We start from the raw sequence: 15816 nt of genomic DNA on the forward strand, positions 1-15816 counted from the left end.
ATATTTGAAGCAGGGCAAGTTTGGTTAAAAAACATTTGCTTTATAAAAAATACAAAAATGACTAAGAAATCCTTTGGATTATAGTGATATTAACTTATTTTATCATTAAATTAGGGTATCTTCCTCCATTTTATGAACGCAATTTTAATTGCTTGAGAGAAGAATTTGCAATCCTTTTTCGAAGGCTAGTAACTATTAAAGCATCTAATGTGAAAGAGAGAGAGATATGCCCCAATAAAAAAGCTGGATAAACCACTTTTTTTTTCCTGCGGGGATAAAACACTTACATCTCCAAATTTCTTTTAGAAAATAATGAACCCACACTGATTCAGACATCAACAAAGAACGAACAGAATGGCAGACACCAACAATAGAGAACGAGACAAATAGGTAAAATTCCAACGAGAAGTAATGATTTCTAACTCGTTCTAATGTGGCTAATGCTAGGTACAGAAACACCACAAAAACAATGTCAAAGAAAGAAGCAAAAGGGAGATACACCTGAAATGGGAAAATTCTAATAATCCATTGCAGTTTCAATGATAAAAAATGTTCTCAATCTTTCTAATTTGACCGTGCAAAGATGGAAATCAAAACCAACAATCCAATAGGCACCAACAACCAAAAACAGAATAAACCAAAAGAATTCCCCCCAAAAAAGATTATTTCTCGCTGGTTGAGTTGGCTTAGACCCATGTAACTTATACGGGTCCAGGACCCATATAAGCTATATGCATATCTATATATTTTAAATTCTTGGGGGCAGGGGATCCAGGGCTCCTGCCTGCCACCACTTGGTTCTATCCTGATTGTGACAAATGCCCTCTTCTATCATGTGATTTTTACTCATGTTAAGGAAGGTTTTGCCATGGTTGGCAAAAAGGGAGGAATGATCTCGAAAAATGGAATAAGGAAAGAACGGTTTTGGGTTTTGCATGATAAAAAGCGTTTGCATAAGCTTTTAAGATGCGACAACACACTGAATTTAGTTGCACTCAAAATAATACAATGTTCTTCCTTGCCCCATTTTTCATGGAGAGCAGATCCGGTCATATCGAATACGGAAAATGAGTCCTTGCAAAATGGCACGCTTTTAGAAATGTCTACCAATTTGATGAAATCTCTCTCATATTCAAAATTTTGATTTTTTACATTTTTTTAGCATTTTGTCCCTATAACACAAATAGGGGTGGCAATGGGGTTAGGTTGGTGGGTCGGCAGGTCAGCATACCTCAACACGAACCCGACCTGTTTATTAAACGGGTTGGCTGTGGCAAACACGAACCCGACCTATTTATTAAACGGGTAACACGACATGGTTAACCCGTTTAATAAACGGGTTGGGTCGGGTAAACGGGTTAGCGGGCAGGTTGGGTAAACAGGTTGGAGGGTCAGGTTCGGGTAAATGGGTTGACCCGCCCGCCTAACCCGTTTATTAAACAGGTCAGCCGGGTTGGCATACCCCTAACATGAACCCGACCCGTTTAATAAACGGGTTAGGCAGGTCGACCCATTTACGACAAGAACCCATTTAAGCCAAACCAGAACCCGGCTAAGAAGCGGGTTGGCGGGTCGTGTCAGATTTTGCCACCCCTAAACACAAATATGTGAACGTCTTTTAAATAAAAAAGAAACACGAGTCTGCAAATATAACACGACGATCTTAACTCATTGTTGTGAATGTCTCCAAAATGTGCATAACTCTTTTTACTAAAAAAAAAGAACATATAAGAAGCACAGGCAACAGGACATTCACAAGTATGACATTGTGAAAGTCTCCAAAATTTGCAAACCTCTTTTTACTAAATCGCATATGTTCACAAATGTATGGGGGACATTCACATGCGAAGGTCAGGCTTGATCTTGCTTGTACCAAGCATGACAAAATGGGCGTGAGGTCAGGTGTAGATGTTGTGCTCACCTCCTAGATGGGTCCCCTAAACTTTTTTCAGTTCTGTTGATGCACTACATGAACGGCATCTTGAGAAGGCATACTGAAAATAAAGCTAAATGGTGGTGGTGTTTGGGATGCCGTTAATCACAAGGATCAATGGCATCATAGTGACCTTTTACGGCAATGCATCAGGAGTACCCCTGACCTGATCTCGAATTTTAGGGTTGCAAGTTATTTGGTTTATATTTCGAATGGAGCAAAACTTTTTAATTAACTGGACTGCTGATTAGACAGTGAGCAAGAAAACAATATACTCAATAAAAACCCAGTTGTGGCCAAATTCAAGAACAGTCCCAAGACTGATTAGGTCATTCTGCCTGCACTTGAGCCATGTAAGAACAAACACAAGGACAAGGAGGTAAACGAATCTGGGTGTGCTATGAGTCTCAATCTTGTGCTTGAGTCGGATCTGGTTGTGGTCACGACAGATCCAATAACCCAGAAATATTTCAATCATTTTTATATGACATTGGATTCACTTATGTCCCTATTCATGCCTAGAATGTCCTCACATGGGAAGCACAAGCTACGCAAGAGGTAGGAATTTCACTTACTCGGAAGTGGTGGAAATGACCGATAACTTTAAGACAGAGATCGGTAAAGGAGGGTCTAGCACTGTCTACCATGGATGCCTCAAAGATGGACGTAAAGTTGCAGTTAAGAAAGTGACTAAAGATCCAGAACAAGAATTTGCTAGTGAGGTTCGTATTGCTATGAAAATGCATTTTTATTAAAATAATGAACATCGACAAAACACTCATGGATGGTGGACAAATAATGAAGCCTTACATGTCAACGCAGGTTCAGTTGTTGATGCAAGTTCATCATAAATACATAGCCCCTCTTGTTGGGGTATGTGACCAAGAAAATCATCTGTTCCTCATTAATGAGTACATGCCTAGAGGAGATCTTCGGCAGTTATTAGGTAAGTTTGCAAATGCCAACTCTGGTTCTCAATCTTGCAATTGCAAATGAGCAAAGATAAACACACAATGGGTTGCAGGATATAAACTTCTAACAGTGGTCTGCACGTACATCTCTTTTTCGTTTAATGAGTAGCTGAACAATCTGGTAAATTGTATCGGCATGTTTTTTCCTGAACCAGATCCAAGGCTTGCTTGAGTGTCCATCTCTATGTGACAGACTAAACACATGACAGCATGCCATGGGTCCCACAGGAATAAAATGCAGTCCCCACTCTCAGAATGCTGTGATGTGATTGGCCGGTGTCATAAGCCCGCACTTGAGCCATCCTTGTATCCCTGCATGTTTTTTTCCTTCATGGAGGACACGGATACCCCCGGACGCCAGACCCTGTAGTGGGTACACGGATGCCACACATCTCACCCTCCGCACCCCTCTCGCAAGGGATGTGTTGTATGCAGTGGTTGGATTGAGTACCTTTCCAAAGGTACCCCGTCCAATCGTGAAAAGATCAGGTGCAATATGATTGCACAAATATTTGTGCATTAAGCACCTATATTTTTTTCAAGGCCACTGATGCTGACATCTAAGGTTTTCAAAATGAGCGGCTGAAAAAATAGTTCCTCCATGGTATTTGTGATGCTGTTCATCACATGGATAAATGCTATGAACGGCATGTGAGCAAGCTTTGCTCAGACCTGATACGCACTGTGCTTTAGCTGGTTGGCTTATAGGAAAGTTTAAATTCCACATAACTTTAGCACCAAGCAATTCTTAGGGAAAACTCGTTTGTTGGTATCAAATTAGGTGGTCCTCTATCGAAAAATTGATGGCAAATCTTCTCATGAATATTCTCGGTTACCTTAGTAAAGAAGTTGGAAAAGAACAAGCATACGGCCAGGACTTCATAGAAAGGTTATCTAATATGCAAGCCACTGGCTTGAATTTAAAGCTAGTATAGACAACATGAGCAATACTCCAACAAGTTGATTACTGAGAATTGTCCTACCGAAGTATCAAACTAAAACTAAAAGAAAAAGGAAAATGGCATCCTAAATTCATTTGTCTATGCAATAACCAACCTAGAATAAAAATCTGGCTTCGGCTTGGGAGACAGTTCGAGTATCGTATCCTAGCAGACTCGTATCAAAAGGATAAATATATTCTTTTAACAATTTGGCCATTTAACTTGTTTGCATGATGCTTGACATAATGTGAGAGTCAAGAAATCCAATTTCAAGCTTTCAAAAAAGTTGAGTACAGTACATTTTGCAGATAAAAAAACAGAAAGGCCCGTTCTGTTGAATTGGCAACAACGATTGAACATTGCTTTGGGTGCAGCAAAGGGTCAGTATATGATTACCTTAACGATTTTATCTTTGTCTTTCACTTGATTTAATCTCCGTTTTCCTTCTCTTACTATGACATATTAATGGGTACTAATTTGGAATGCAGGGTTAGATTATTTGCATTCAGGATGCAAACCAGCAATCATTCATAGGGATGTCAAGTCTAGCAACATTCTCTTGAGTGAGAATCTTGATGCAAAGATAGCAGATTTTGGTATATCCAAGACAGTTATCTCCGAAGAAATGACACATATTACAACTAAGGATATTGTCGGCACTTATGGATACTTAGATCCTGAGTAAGTCACTTTTCTCCCACCAACAAGATTAATTTGTTATGAATACTCTCTTAGATATGGGCAAAATCAGCCATGTTAGCTCTCAACGAAGGTTTAGACAAATATATCGTGACTGATGTATCTGATGATAGATCCTAGAACACACTAGGCTCGATAAAATATTTTCAATAAGCAGTTCAGATGAATAGTTGCATAGTGTTTGGTTAACTCGTATAGCAGATAAAATGATAGAGGCATGAAACTGTAAGCTCTTTAGATGTAGACAGTAGGACTTGTGATGTCATTGCTGACATTGGAGTCGGGTGACTCGAACCAGCTTGCAAGCTAGTTCACCTATAAAAGACCAATGAATGGCTATATGAGCAGCTTGTTTATCTGCTGTTTTTGTTGACAAAACAAAAGGCCAATTAGTGGCCACGTCAAGCAGCCGGATAAGCTGCTTATAGTCTTGGTGTTAGTGAAGTGCTGGCCAAAGCAACTTGGTGAGCTACTTGAGTCTTCATGGTAGTGCAGGCTACTACATGGTCAAGTTCTTTTTTCTCTTCTTTTTTTTTTTATTTCAGCAGCATTGCAAGCGGCTTGTGTTCTCATGCAGTTTGGATTAAAATGAATATGGATAAGCTGCTTGTGTTTTTTTATAGGCAAGCTGGGGTTAGGTGGACTACTACCAATTCATTTCTAATACAAGGCAAGGTCAAGCCAAGGTCAACTTTACTAGCCAGCTAGCTTATTTAGGGGAATTGATTAACTGTAAAAAAAGTGAGCAGAAATGAATAACAAGAATGCTTAATGCATCCACAAGGTCCAATAATGGACAAACACAAACCCACAATGGGGAACAAAGAAATAGTCCACTAAAAGACAACAAAAAAAACCAAAGAGGCAAAACATAAAATAAATACTCTTTACTGGATGAGGGCTTAAAAAGCCATAAGTTATATAGGGGAATACCCCTCTATTTATAAGCAAAGGAGTGAGAGAGAGTGTGAGAAAAGAGTGGAGAGAGAGGACATTGGGAGGCCCAAAGAGGACTCGTTGGGCCCCCAACGGTCACATTTGTAACCGTTGGGGGTCCAACGACTCCTTTAGTTGGGACCCCCAATGCAATGCATTTTTTAGATTTTAAATTTAAGAAAATAGAAAAATGAAGAATAAAAAAAGGAAAAAGAAAAGGAAAAATAAAAGACAAATAAAAATACTAAAATGCCCCTATTGGGCAAAATTACAAAAATACCTTTTATCGAGTATGATATATATATATATATATATATATATATATATATATATACATACTATGTCACAGGAATTCTGCCAGACAAGTGCCGCACCCGCATCGACGCGACGCGGGTGTGCGTGCAACACCTGGTGCGGTCAACCCGACTCTGGGTGCGGTCATTTTGGTCTATTTTTTGAATTTTTAAAAAAATAAATAAATTCTGCCTGATGAAATGGGCTACGAAAATAAATAAAAAAACTTGGGGGGTGGGGTGGCAGCCCCCTTATAACCCCCCGCCAGGGGGGAACCCCCGGACCCCCCTTCTATACAACAACAACAACGCCTTCATCCCAAACAATTGGGGTCGGCGATATGAACCAAAAGGAAAATCATTTTGGGTCCTCCACTTGAATCCTTCTCCTCCAATCATTTCTATCCAATGTCATGTCATCGGTGAGGTTCAAAGCATTCATATCCTTTCTTATCATCTCCATCCAAGTCTTCTTAGGCCTACCCCGACCTCTTTTAGCTACAAGATTTTCCCATTTCTCCATCCTTCTAACCGGACCCCCCTTCTCTCTCTCTCTCTCTCTCTCTCTCTCTCTCTCTCTCTCTATATATATATATATATATATATATATATATATATATATATATATATATATATATATATATATATATATATATATATATATATACACACACACACACACTATGTGGGCTCATGGGTTGGGTGGCTGAGAGTCAATGTAACTACAAGGGTAAAATGAGAATTGTACTTGGGCTAAGGTGGCAAGGGTAGAAGGGATGAGGTGGCCATGGGTCTATAAATAACAAAGTCTTTGTACTTGTAATTCATTCATGTGTGTAATCTCTTTTGAATTCTCAATGAAAATTGAACTCCAAGCCACATTGGCTAGAGATTTGGCTCTAACTGAATTGGTTAGAGATTCTCCTCTCCCTAACCACCCTCCATAACTTCTTAACCTCCCCCAACTCTCTCTCTCTCTCTCTCTCTCAAAGTAGCCCCCCACTCCCTTCCCATGCAAACCGCCACCTTGTCTTCCATTGCTTCCATTCAATACCAATCTTACCTTGGGTAGGTATCATGTTGGTATCAGAGCTACAGATTCCAAAAGGACTGTGGCTTCCCTTCATTCAGTTCTCCGAAGGTGCCATTTGGAGATTAACACATTGATGCAATAATTGTTCTTTCACAACAATTAATTGTTAAAAAAAAAAACACATTGGTGCAAATACACCATTCAAGCAAACCGCCAACCTCCAAGGAAATTTTGGTAACATAGCATCAATTCTAGCCTCTACAATCTTCAATTGCTGAGAAAAGCATCTCATACCATCAATCTTGAAGAAAGATCCGAACCCAAAGCTCTTGAGTGGTGGTGTTAGTGAATTGAAGCATTAAGAAGCCGATTTTTCAAGAAGTGATCAAGAAGCTTTGTGGGTGCAAGAATCTGGTAAGATCACACTTAAATCATGTTTGGGTCGTGAATTTGTGGTATTAAGCATTTAAAGGAGTGTGAATTTTGACTGAGATCAAACCCATTCTTGTTGAGATCCATGATGAGCCTACCAATCTCACGTGAAACTCCAAGATCTTCTCTCTAAAGTGGCGATAAGTGGGTGTAGAAAGATTACATTTTGGGTCCAACATATGTTGCAAATTTGAGTGATTTACATGTTTGAGAAGTGTTAGAAGGGTTGAGTTGTGATTTGAAACTACTTGAGTGTGATTCTTGTTGAGATTCACGTGAAAGAATTTTATTCCCACATGATACTCCAAGAACCCCATGCAAAGGTGGAAATAGAATCCGAGTTTGAACCAACGGGGGTTCCACTTGTCTGGTAGGATAAGTTAGTGTTGTAACGCCCCAAAAATCCAGGACTTGTAACTTTTTGAATAGTTTAGAAAGCTTTAAAAGCATACAATAATCAGAGTTCAAATAGTACTTCAGCGGAAAATGATATTTTTAAAACCACAAGTCGATGGACCTTGAGCGCATTACAGCGTAAACTTTGCTTTGTCAAATTCCGCACAACTATTGAAAACAAATGGTTTCGAAATGCATTTTCAATAATTGAGAATTTGTTCATGGGATTTTACAACTCGTTGTATTTGTTGAAACTAGAAGAAGTTTACTAAAACAGTTTTAGTAACTCAAGGTTTAATAAAAAGAGAAATTTTGAAATACACTTTATACCAAATTTACCAACATGTCCTCAGGAGCGAAACGCCAGGGAAAGAGCTCTATCTTGATCTCATCACGTCATCGTGCCATCGCAGAGTGTATCACCTATACATCACCTGCCCATAAAATGGGCTAGTTTCACTAAAAACTGGTAGGTGCACATACAGGACAATATTGAACATAATTAGGCAGAATATTTTAATATGTCAAGTAGACAGGCAATTATATAACAATTTAATTCCACCAGATTCACGGAGCAACTATCATGAGCACAATGCTAAAATTAGTACAAGCATTTTACTGGCACAAGTAGGCTCACTGTTACAAGCAAAGAACTGCATAAGAAATTTAACTAGCAAAATACAAGGCTTCATTAACCACACACACATAATTCCATAAGTATTGAACCTGTTGTACACTATAACTTTCATACGCATATAACTCAACAAATTGTGTGATCGGATTGGAATTATGTTTCGATATTAACTGGCCAAGTGGGTACGCACAAGGCACGACTCTAGAAACAACCTAGACTGGTCCGGGGGTTTATTATGCTATGTATTTTATGATAACCCGGATAGTTGACTGAGTCCGCACCTAAGGGGACGGTCGGTGACCAAGAGAGAAATCCCCAAAGCAGCATAAACAATGGATGCATCCCAAACATGGAGAGCTACCACCTAGGATAATTATGGTAGTACCATTCCCCTAACTCCGATGACTGAGGAAGCCGAGTCTTTTGCTCGTAACTGCCATTAATGGCCTGTCCATCAAAGTTTTGTACCTTTCTGTCATCTCTCCTGACAGGAGTCAGCGATTCGAATGAGTACATCAGGGGTAGTTAACTGAAGACCCATTCTACATACTCTGGTCTTTCGACCAACTCGAGTATCTTGCCGGTGAAGGCGAAAACATCACTTATTTAGGTGATCACAACATTTTGTTATTTGCACTCATCGAGGTTGCCACAACCTACTCATCCAATCATCGCAACGTAAGAAGACGTACTTGTCAAAAAGTACGGTCGTACTTGTCAAAAGTACGACTATGATGAAAGGGAAATGGTTCCACAAAAGAAACCCCAATAGATATTATCTGCAAAAGAGTTAATATAACACAGCCTGGCAAGATAAGTCTTGAATTCACTTCAACAACATTTTTCATATTTCATGATGCAAGGTCATCTCGGATCTCTCGTCCGATCAACAAAGTACTTAACATGTTGTGCATGTCTAAAAGTACGCTATACTGAACCAGGGAGGTGTGTGGGCTTCTCAAAAGGAACACCCAACACACAACTTCATAACGATCCAAAAAATAAAGGAGTGCTCATTTGACATGATTCATCCTTAAAAGCCATAATACCACATTAAGTCATTCACGCAGGGCACAACACTATCAATCTTGCATCCAAAATTTATCTTAATATCGACATGATTCGCACGACACGCGACGCTAAGTTTAATAAATGAAGAATGGGTCCTTCAACAGAACCTCACTCAATCATAGGCTCCTGCCCCCAATCGGGGTTCTTCAAATTAAGCCGCAACTTGAATCAAGGTTATAAAACATTTCTCCCAAGTGTGTGGACTTGGGAGGGGCCAAATATGACTTCACAATCCTGCAAAACTTAATCATACTTTGCAAAAGTTGTGCATTTTGAAGAGCACCGGGTTCGCAGAAGGAAACTCGTTTTTAGAGAACTGAAATGCACAAGCACAACTTCTAGTGTTTTGAAAACAAGTGAAATCAGGATGGGCACAAGACTACATTTATGTAGGTACATATTTACCATAAGTGTCAACATATGCAGGTTATAATATGACGACAAACAACTCTCGACTTGTGATGCCGCACCTCAAGCAAAAAGCACATAAGTAACACACGAGGTACCAAAACCATACCTTGGCCACTTAGATAGACAAACACATAAGGTCATAAGTAATACATGAGACCCGAAGTCGTACCTCACTTAAAGGAAATGTGCAGGCAAAAATATATGCAATCAAACAATGGCATAGGTATTGCAAGAAGTACGAAACCACACCTCAAATTCATAAACAACTACACAAAATAATAATCGAAGAATGAAATTGTACCTCGACCCATGAGCATGCAAACAAGAAAATATGAACTGCAGAAGCAATATAACTCTAAACATGTCTAGCATGGGCATCTTAATTATTTCAACTTAATTAAGTTCATCTATTACCCTTTGTGCGACTTTACCCTACCTCGGAATGTTGTGTAGCTGCGTACGCCTATGCGTGAGGATAATACGAGAGTCCGGCCGCGGAGCACGAACGGGACCTATTGCGTAAATCTGCAAGAGTGTGAGAGTTATGATGACGTAGTTGACAAAAAGAACAGAAGGGCAGTGGTAAGACTTGCCCTGTCGGCGGAAAAGAGAGAGGCAGCAGGGGTGTGCCCCTGCTGGCTGAAAACAGACAAGCGACAGGGGACCAGCCCCTGCCAGCCGACAATAGCGAAGCGATAGGGGATGAGCCCCTGTCGAAGACAGCGTGGCAGCAGGGGGCCAGCCCCTGCCGACAGCAACGAGGCGACAGGGGTCCAGCCCCTACCGACAGCAATAAAGCAGCAGGGGCTGAGCCCCTGCCGACAACACCGAAGTGGCAGGGAGCCAGCCCTTGCCGACAACATGAGACGGCAGGGGGGGCCAGCCCCTGTCGACGGCCACGAAGTGGCAGGGGTTGAGCCCCTGCCGAAAGCATAGGACGGTAGGGGGGCCAGCCCCTGCTGACGGCCACGAAGCGGCAGGGGGGCCAGCCCCTGCCGATGGCCACGAGACGGCAGAGGCGAGGCCCCTGCCGACAGCACGAAGGTGGCAGAGGCGGGGGCCCTGCCGACAGCACGAAGGTGGCAGGGGCCAGGCCCTGCCAACAGCCGAGAGGCGACAGGGGGCCAACCCCTGCCGACAAGGAGAAAGAGATCGGGACGGGAGGTGACAGGGAGGGCAACCGACCTCCCTTCGGTTTCCCTATCACCCACAGGGTGAGGGGGGGGGGGGGCGCAGGGGCCTCGGTCCCCTGCCGGCACTCCGGCGAATCCCCAGATGAAAAAGGGAACGACAGGGGCCCCATAGGCCACCTGTCGGGCCCCTGATGGGCACAGGGGAGGCCGCAGCAGGGGCTGTGAGCCGCCTGTCGGCCTCCCGGCGAGGTGACGGAGAGGGGGGGTGAGGAAGAGAAGAGGGAGGAGAAAAGGGAGGAGGAGGAATGGCGTACCTGGGAGGCGGTGGCCGGCGTCGGCGTGGGGCGCAGCGACGGCGGCAGTGGCGAGCACAGAGAAGGAGGACGGGGTCGTCGCGAGGAGATCGAGGGCGGTGTGCTGGGGGCGAAGGGTTGTGTGCCCTCCCCCACCCCCCTACAGTGCTTTTAAAAGCCTCAGGGGGGCGATGAATGGGGAAACCCCGATGGGTTTCCCCTAATCTCCCCGAAATCGAAGGTGGAGGGGGGCAAGGTGTTGCGGCGCTCGGGAAGGGGTTTTCTCAAAATCCCCTTCTCGAGTCGGGTTATCTTAAAACCCTATCGATGGCGGGCCCGGGTCAGGTCCAGACTCGACCCGGGCCGGGTCCGATAATTTTTTTTTTAAACGTGGGTTTTACATCCTACCCCTCTTAAAAGAATTTCGTCCGCGAAATATTTATTAAAAGATTATCTGTAACAATTTGGTTCTTAGTTAATCGCTGTTAATAAGGATGTACTATATGTGTGAGTGATCTGAAACACGTATGGTATTAAAGTCGTCAGGACAACACATAAAAAAAATTCCTGAGAAAGGTTCGAAGCCAACAACTCGATCGAACAAAATGTGAGTGATTTTGTTAATAATTTATGTCTTCGCAAGAGTTTAAATGGAGTCACCGGGAAAGAGAGAGCTAACTAAAATGAGACCAAGAGAGAAAAAGAGGGCAAGAGTTAGAGAGCTCATGGAAGAGTGAAGAAGAGAGAACTTGAGTTGATAGAAATGAGGAGGGCCTTGGGTATATATAGGCCCAAGCCCCAATCGGCTAGGTAATTAAATGCCAACAACCAAGAATCCATGCACCTAGGTGACAACGGCTAAGGGGCTAGGCATGGTCAACGAAACATACAAAAAGGATAAGACTAGGATCTAAAATAACCATGTTGAGATCAAGAATGTCCAAAAACTAAGGTGTTGGTCAATAGTCAATGAGTCAAAATTAAAAGGGGTGACTACTGAATATTTGGCCATAAATGTCTGCATGGAAGGACATTAGACCAAGTCAAGGGTGGCTCTCTTGTAAAACATCTCATAGTTTAGAGTTCCTCTCAAGTACTTTAGGTCTTGATGGACATCCTAATACTCCAGCCCTAGCCTGCTAGTATATCAACTCAATTTACTCATGTGAAAGGTTATGTTTGATCTAGTTCCATTCATAGCATACATGAGGCTTCCAATGATACTTGCATACTCTAGTTGGGTTATGCTTCTTCTATTGTTAATTGACAATTCATCTATAAGGTCAAACAAAATTACAACAATATTATAATTATAATAATTATATTTTCTCAATATGGTAGGATTGTGTTATTGCATAACCATTTTCATGTTTAGTCAATTTAATACCAGTATAACATCAACTAAGCCTATGTTTTTTATGTTAGAATTAGATGAAAGAATACTTTTGGTATTATTTACGTATTCTATACTATTGCCTATGATTAGCATATCATCCATATATAAGCAAATAATTATATTATTATTTTCTACTTTGCTTTATATGTATTTATCAAAGTCATAAATCTTAAATTTGTCTGATATGATCACATTATCAATTTTTTTATGCCACTACTAAGGTAATTATTTTAAACCATACAAAGACCTTTACAATTTTCAAACTTTTTCTTGGTTTGATCCTACATAGTCTTTAAGTTATTCCATATATATCTCATCTTCTAGCTAAAAAAAACAATTTTGACATTCATTTGATAAATCTCAAGTTTGAAAATTGAGGCCAAAGAAATCATGGTTCTCATAAATGCAATCTTACTTAGAAGATCATAGGTGTTAAAATAAAATAGTCCAGGTTTTTGCTTAAAACCTTTAGCAACAAGTATAGCTTTGAACTTCTCAATAGAACCATTAAGAATAAGTTTTCTTTTGAAATTTATTTTGCATGACAAAGGTTTAAAACCAAAGGGTAAGTTTACTAAAATCCTAGTTCTGTTTTAAAAGATAGAATCCATTTCACTCTCTATAGTCTCTTTCCAAGAAGGGGCATTAGGAAAGGTCATAACTTCTGAATGAACTCTATCTATCATGGGTCTCTATCTATTATGTATGAATGAAAATCACGACCAAAATCTTTTATTTTTTTCAATCTATTTTGTTTTAAATTTCAGGATTTTTAGGCTCACAAACTCTTTTCCTTGAAATTTGCTCATTTCCAATGTCTTTAAAAATTTCAAGAGATTTTAAAGTTAAATCTTCTCTAAATTCAGCTTAAATAAATTCTATAATAACTTTGGTTTCAATATCCATAAATGTATAGGTTTTGATATTCTGAGAATATCTAATGAAAACATGTATAGGTTTTTGGACCAAGTTTGGTTAATTTTGGTTTGATTAGCATTGTATAAGTAATGCAACCCCAAACTTTCAAATAACTCAAATTTGGTTTTCCACGTTTCCAAAGATATGACAAGCACTAAGCAATGCATCACTCCATAGATTCTATTCCATTCAGAAACTTATAAGAATGGTATTAGTCATAGTCTTATTACTTTGTTCAGCTACACTATTATGTTGAGGAGTATATGGAGCAATATTTTGTCTATGTATCCCATGAATTTCACAAAATTCGATGAAATCACATAAAAAATGTTTACCACCTCTATCATATCTAATAAATGTTATTTTGCAACTCTAAAAAGTTTCAACCTCGGCTTTGAAAATCTTAAACTTTTCAAAAGATTCATCTTTACTTTTTATCAAATAAACATAGGCATATTTCAAAAAATCATTAATAAAAAATGTAAAATAATTGTTACCCCATGAGTTGGAGTATTTTTTAAATCGCACACATCACTATATATTAAACTATGTAATTTTGAATTTCTTTCAACAATTAGAAAAGGTCTTTCTACAAATTAGGCTTGAATGCAAACATCATATTTTCATATATGCTCAAATTTATACTAAAAAAGAAGTCCTAAGTCACCAATTCTTTTTAGATATTTATAATTAACATGTCTATCTTAGAAAAAAAATCACCCATTTTGTTGATCACTTAAAGAAAGTCAACTTTCAAAATAAGGTTCATAAATACAGGGCAATACAATGCATCAACTATTAGCTCCTCTCAAAAAATACATCAACTATTAGCTTATCCTAGGAAATCTCATTGTGCTTCTAGGTAGAGAATTTTAAAGGGACTAATAGTCTATGTCAACACGTCATGTAGGCAATTCAAGAAAACTTGTTGATGGCCACAACAAATACAGTTGTATTTATACAAATAAGTTTTAGAAATATAACATTATAATAACATGCTCACAAAATAGTAACCTGAGTTCATGCACTTCAAATCAATGCTCGATGTTGTTTTCTTCTTTCCTTGTGCATGTATGCACACGTGTGCATGTCCTTGTGATATGATGATGATGTTGCATAGCTTTTAATTGAAAATGTCGTATAGAAACTATAGTTGTTGTTGTTATGGAGCAGTATTAATACTGATAGTAAAGTAGTAGTAATAGTAGCAGTAGATGGGCATTTAGAATAGAAGAGCAAATACTGCCCAGAAAAGCAACTAATTCCATTGCAAAGAGAAGTTCAAGTCAATGCATTGGTTTCTTATCACAATCATTTTGACGAATATAATAATTTCAAAACTATTCGTATGAGTTTTTTGGCAAACATACTGCACAAGCACTTATAGTTGCAGCATATTTTAACACATGAAACTAGATTCATCATAGTGAATGACTAAATAGATATGTAAATTCAAATCAAACTAATTTGGCACAGATCTTAATGCATATCAAGCAGAATGTATGCTACAACTAAACCTACAATTATTGCAGCTAGAATAATCTGAGCACCTATATATATATATATAAAGATCCATGTACAATTACGCAGCAATAGGGAAAAAATTTCTTGTAGTTTACTTTGTGTGTGTGTGTATAAACTGTGCTTAAATAAGGAACAACAGAAAATGTTATATTCAATAAACAGAGAAAAAAACAAAAAAATTTGAGCTAAAATATGAAAAAGAATACCAAAAGACTCAAACACCAAACTTTAGAGGAAAAAACGTGAAGAAAATCAAACTATTGGTGGGAATAGAACAAGCCTTTGTTATAAAAAGAATGGAAGAAAAACAATCTAGATAAACTCTAGGCAAGCAGAATTTTTAGCACTCAGAATATCAGCTTGTATTGTCAGCTATGAATTTTCATCAGATTCTATGATGAAAAGGAGAAAAAGGCAAAATGTGAGAAAAAAAAACGCACCTTACCTCTAGTGAGATAAAAAGAAGTAGTAGATGTGCAGTCCTTGACATCCTTAATAACACTTTTAATCACGATTCCGGCTTCTCTCTCAGAAAAACTGATGGAGATTTCTTCTTTTGATTAGAAGGAAAATCCTAGAAAAATGATCTGGTTAAAAAGGAAAGTCTAGAGAAAGAGAATTGAGTCAATCAACAGATAGAGAAGGCAAATATAACCAATTCTCCTCTCTGAATGCCTTCCAACAATGGAAGAAATGTCATATTCTTGTTCTGCTATAAGAAGAAATCAGAGAAATAGGCAAATGAATTCTTCCTAACCTGAAACATATGAAAGAGGCAAAGGAATTCTTCCAGACTTCAAAT

At 39.3% G+C, this 15816-nt stretch overlaps 1 protein-coding gene across 1 annotated transcript in view; it reads left to right on the plus strand.

The window, feature by feature from the left end:
* The window catches only part of LOC149831114 (senescence-induced receptor-like serine/threonine-protein kinase), a 45547-nt gene that overhangs the window by 12362 nt on the left and 17369 nt on the right, over window positions 1-15816 (plus strand). Inside the window, exons 9-12 of the mRNA XM_090013673.1 lie at window positions 2456-2655; window positions 2756-2879; window positions 4154-4225; window positions 4334-4526. Of these exons, the coding sequence (XP_089869799.1) occupies window positions 2456-2655; window positions 2756-2879; window positions 4154-4225; window positions 4334-4526 (589 nt within the window). The remainder of the gene's footprint in view (window positions 1-2455; window positions 2656-2755; window positions 2880-4153; window positions 4226-4333; window positions 4527-15816) is intronic.

The sequence above is a fragment of the Nuphar pumila genome, chromosome 7 (assembly GCF_984573655.1).
Source record: "Nuphar pumila chromosome 7, dmNupPumi1.hap1.1, whole genome shotgun sequence".
Classification (NCBI taxonomy): Eukaryota; Viridiplantae; Streptophyta; class Magnoliopsida; order Nymphaeales; family Nymphaeaceae; genus Nuphar; species Nuphar pumila.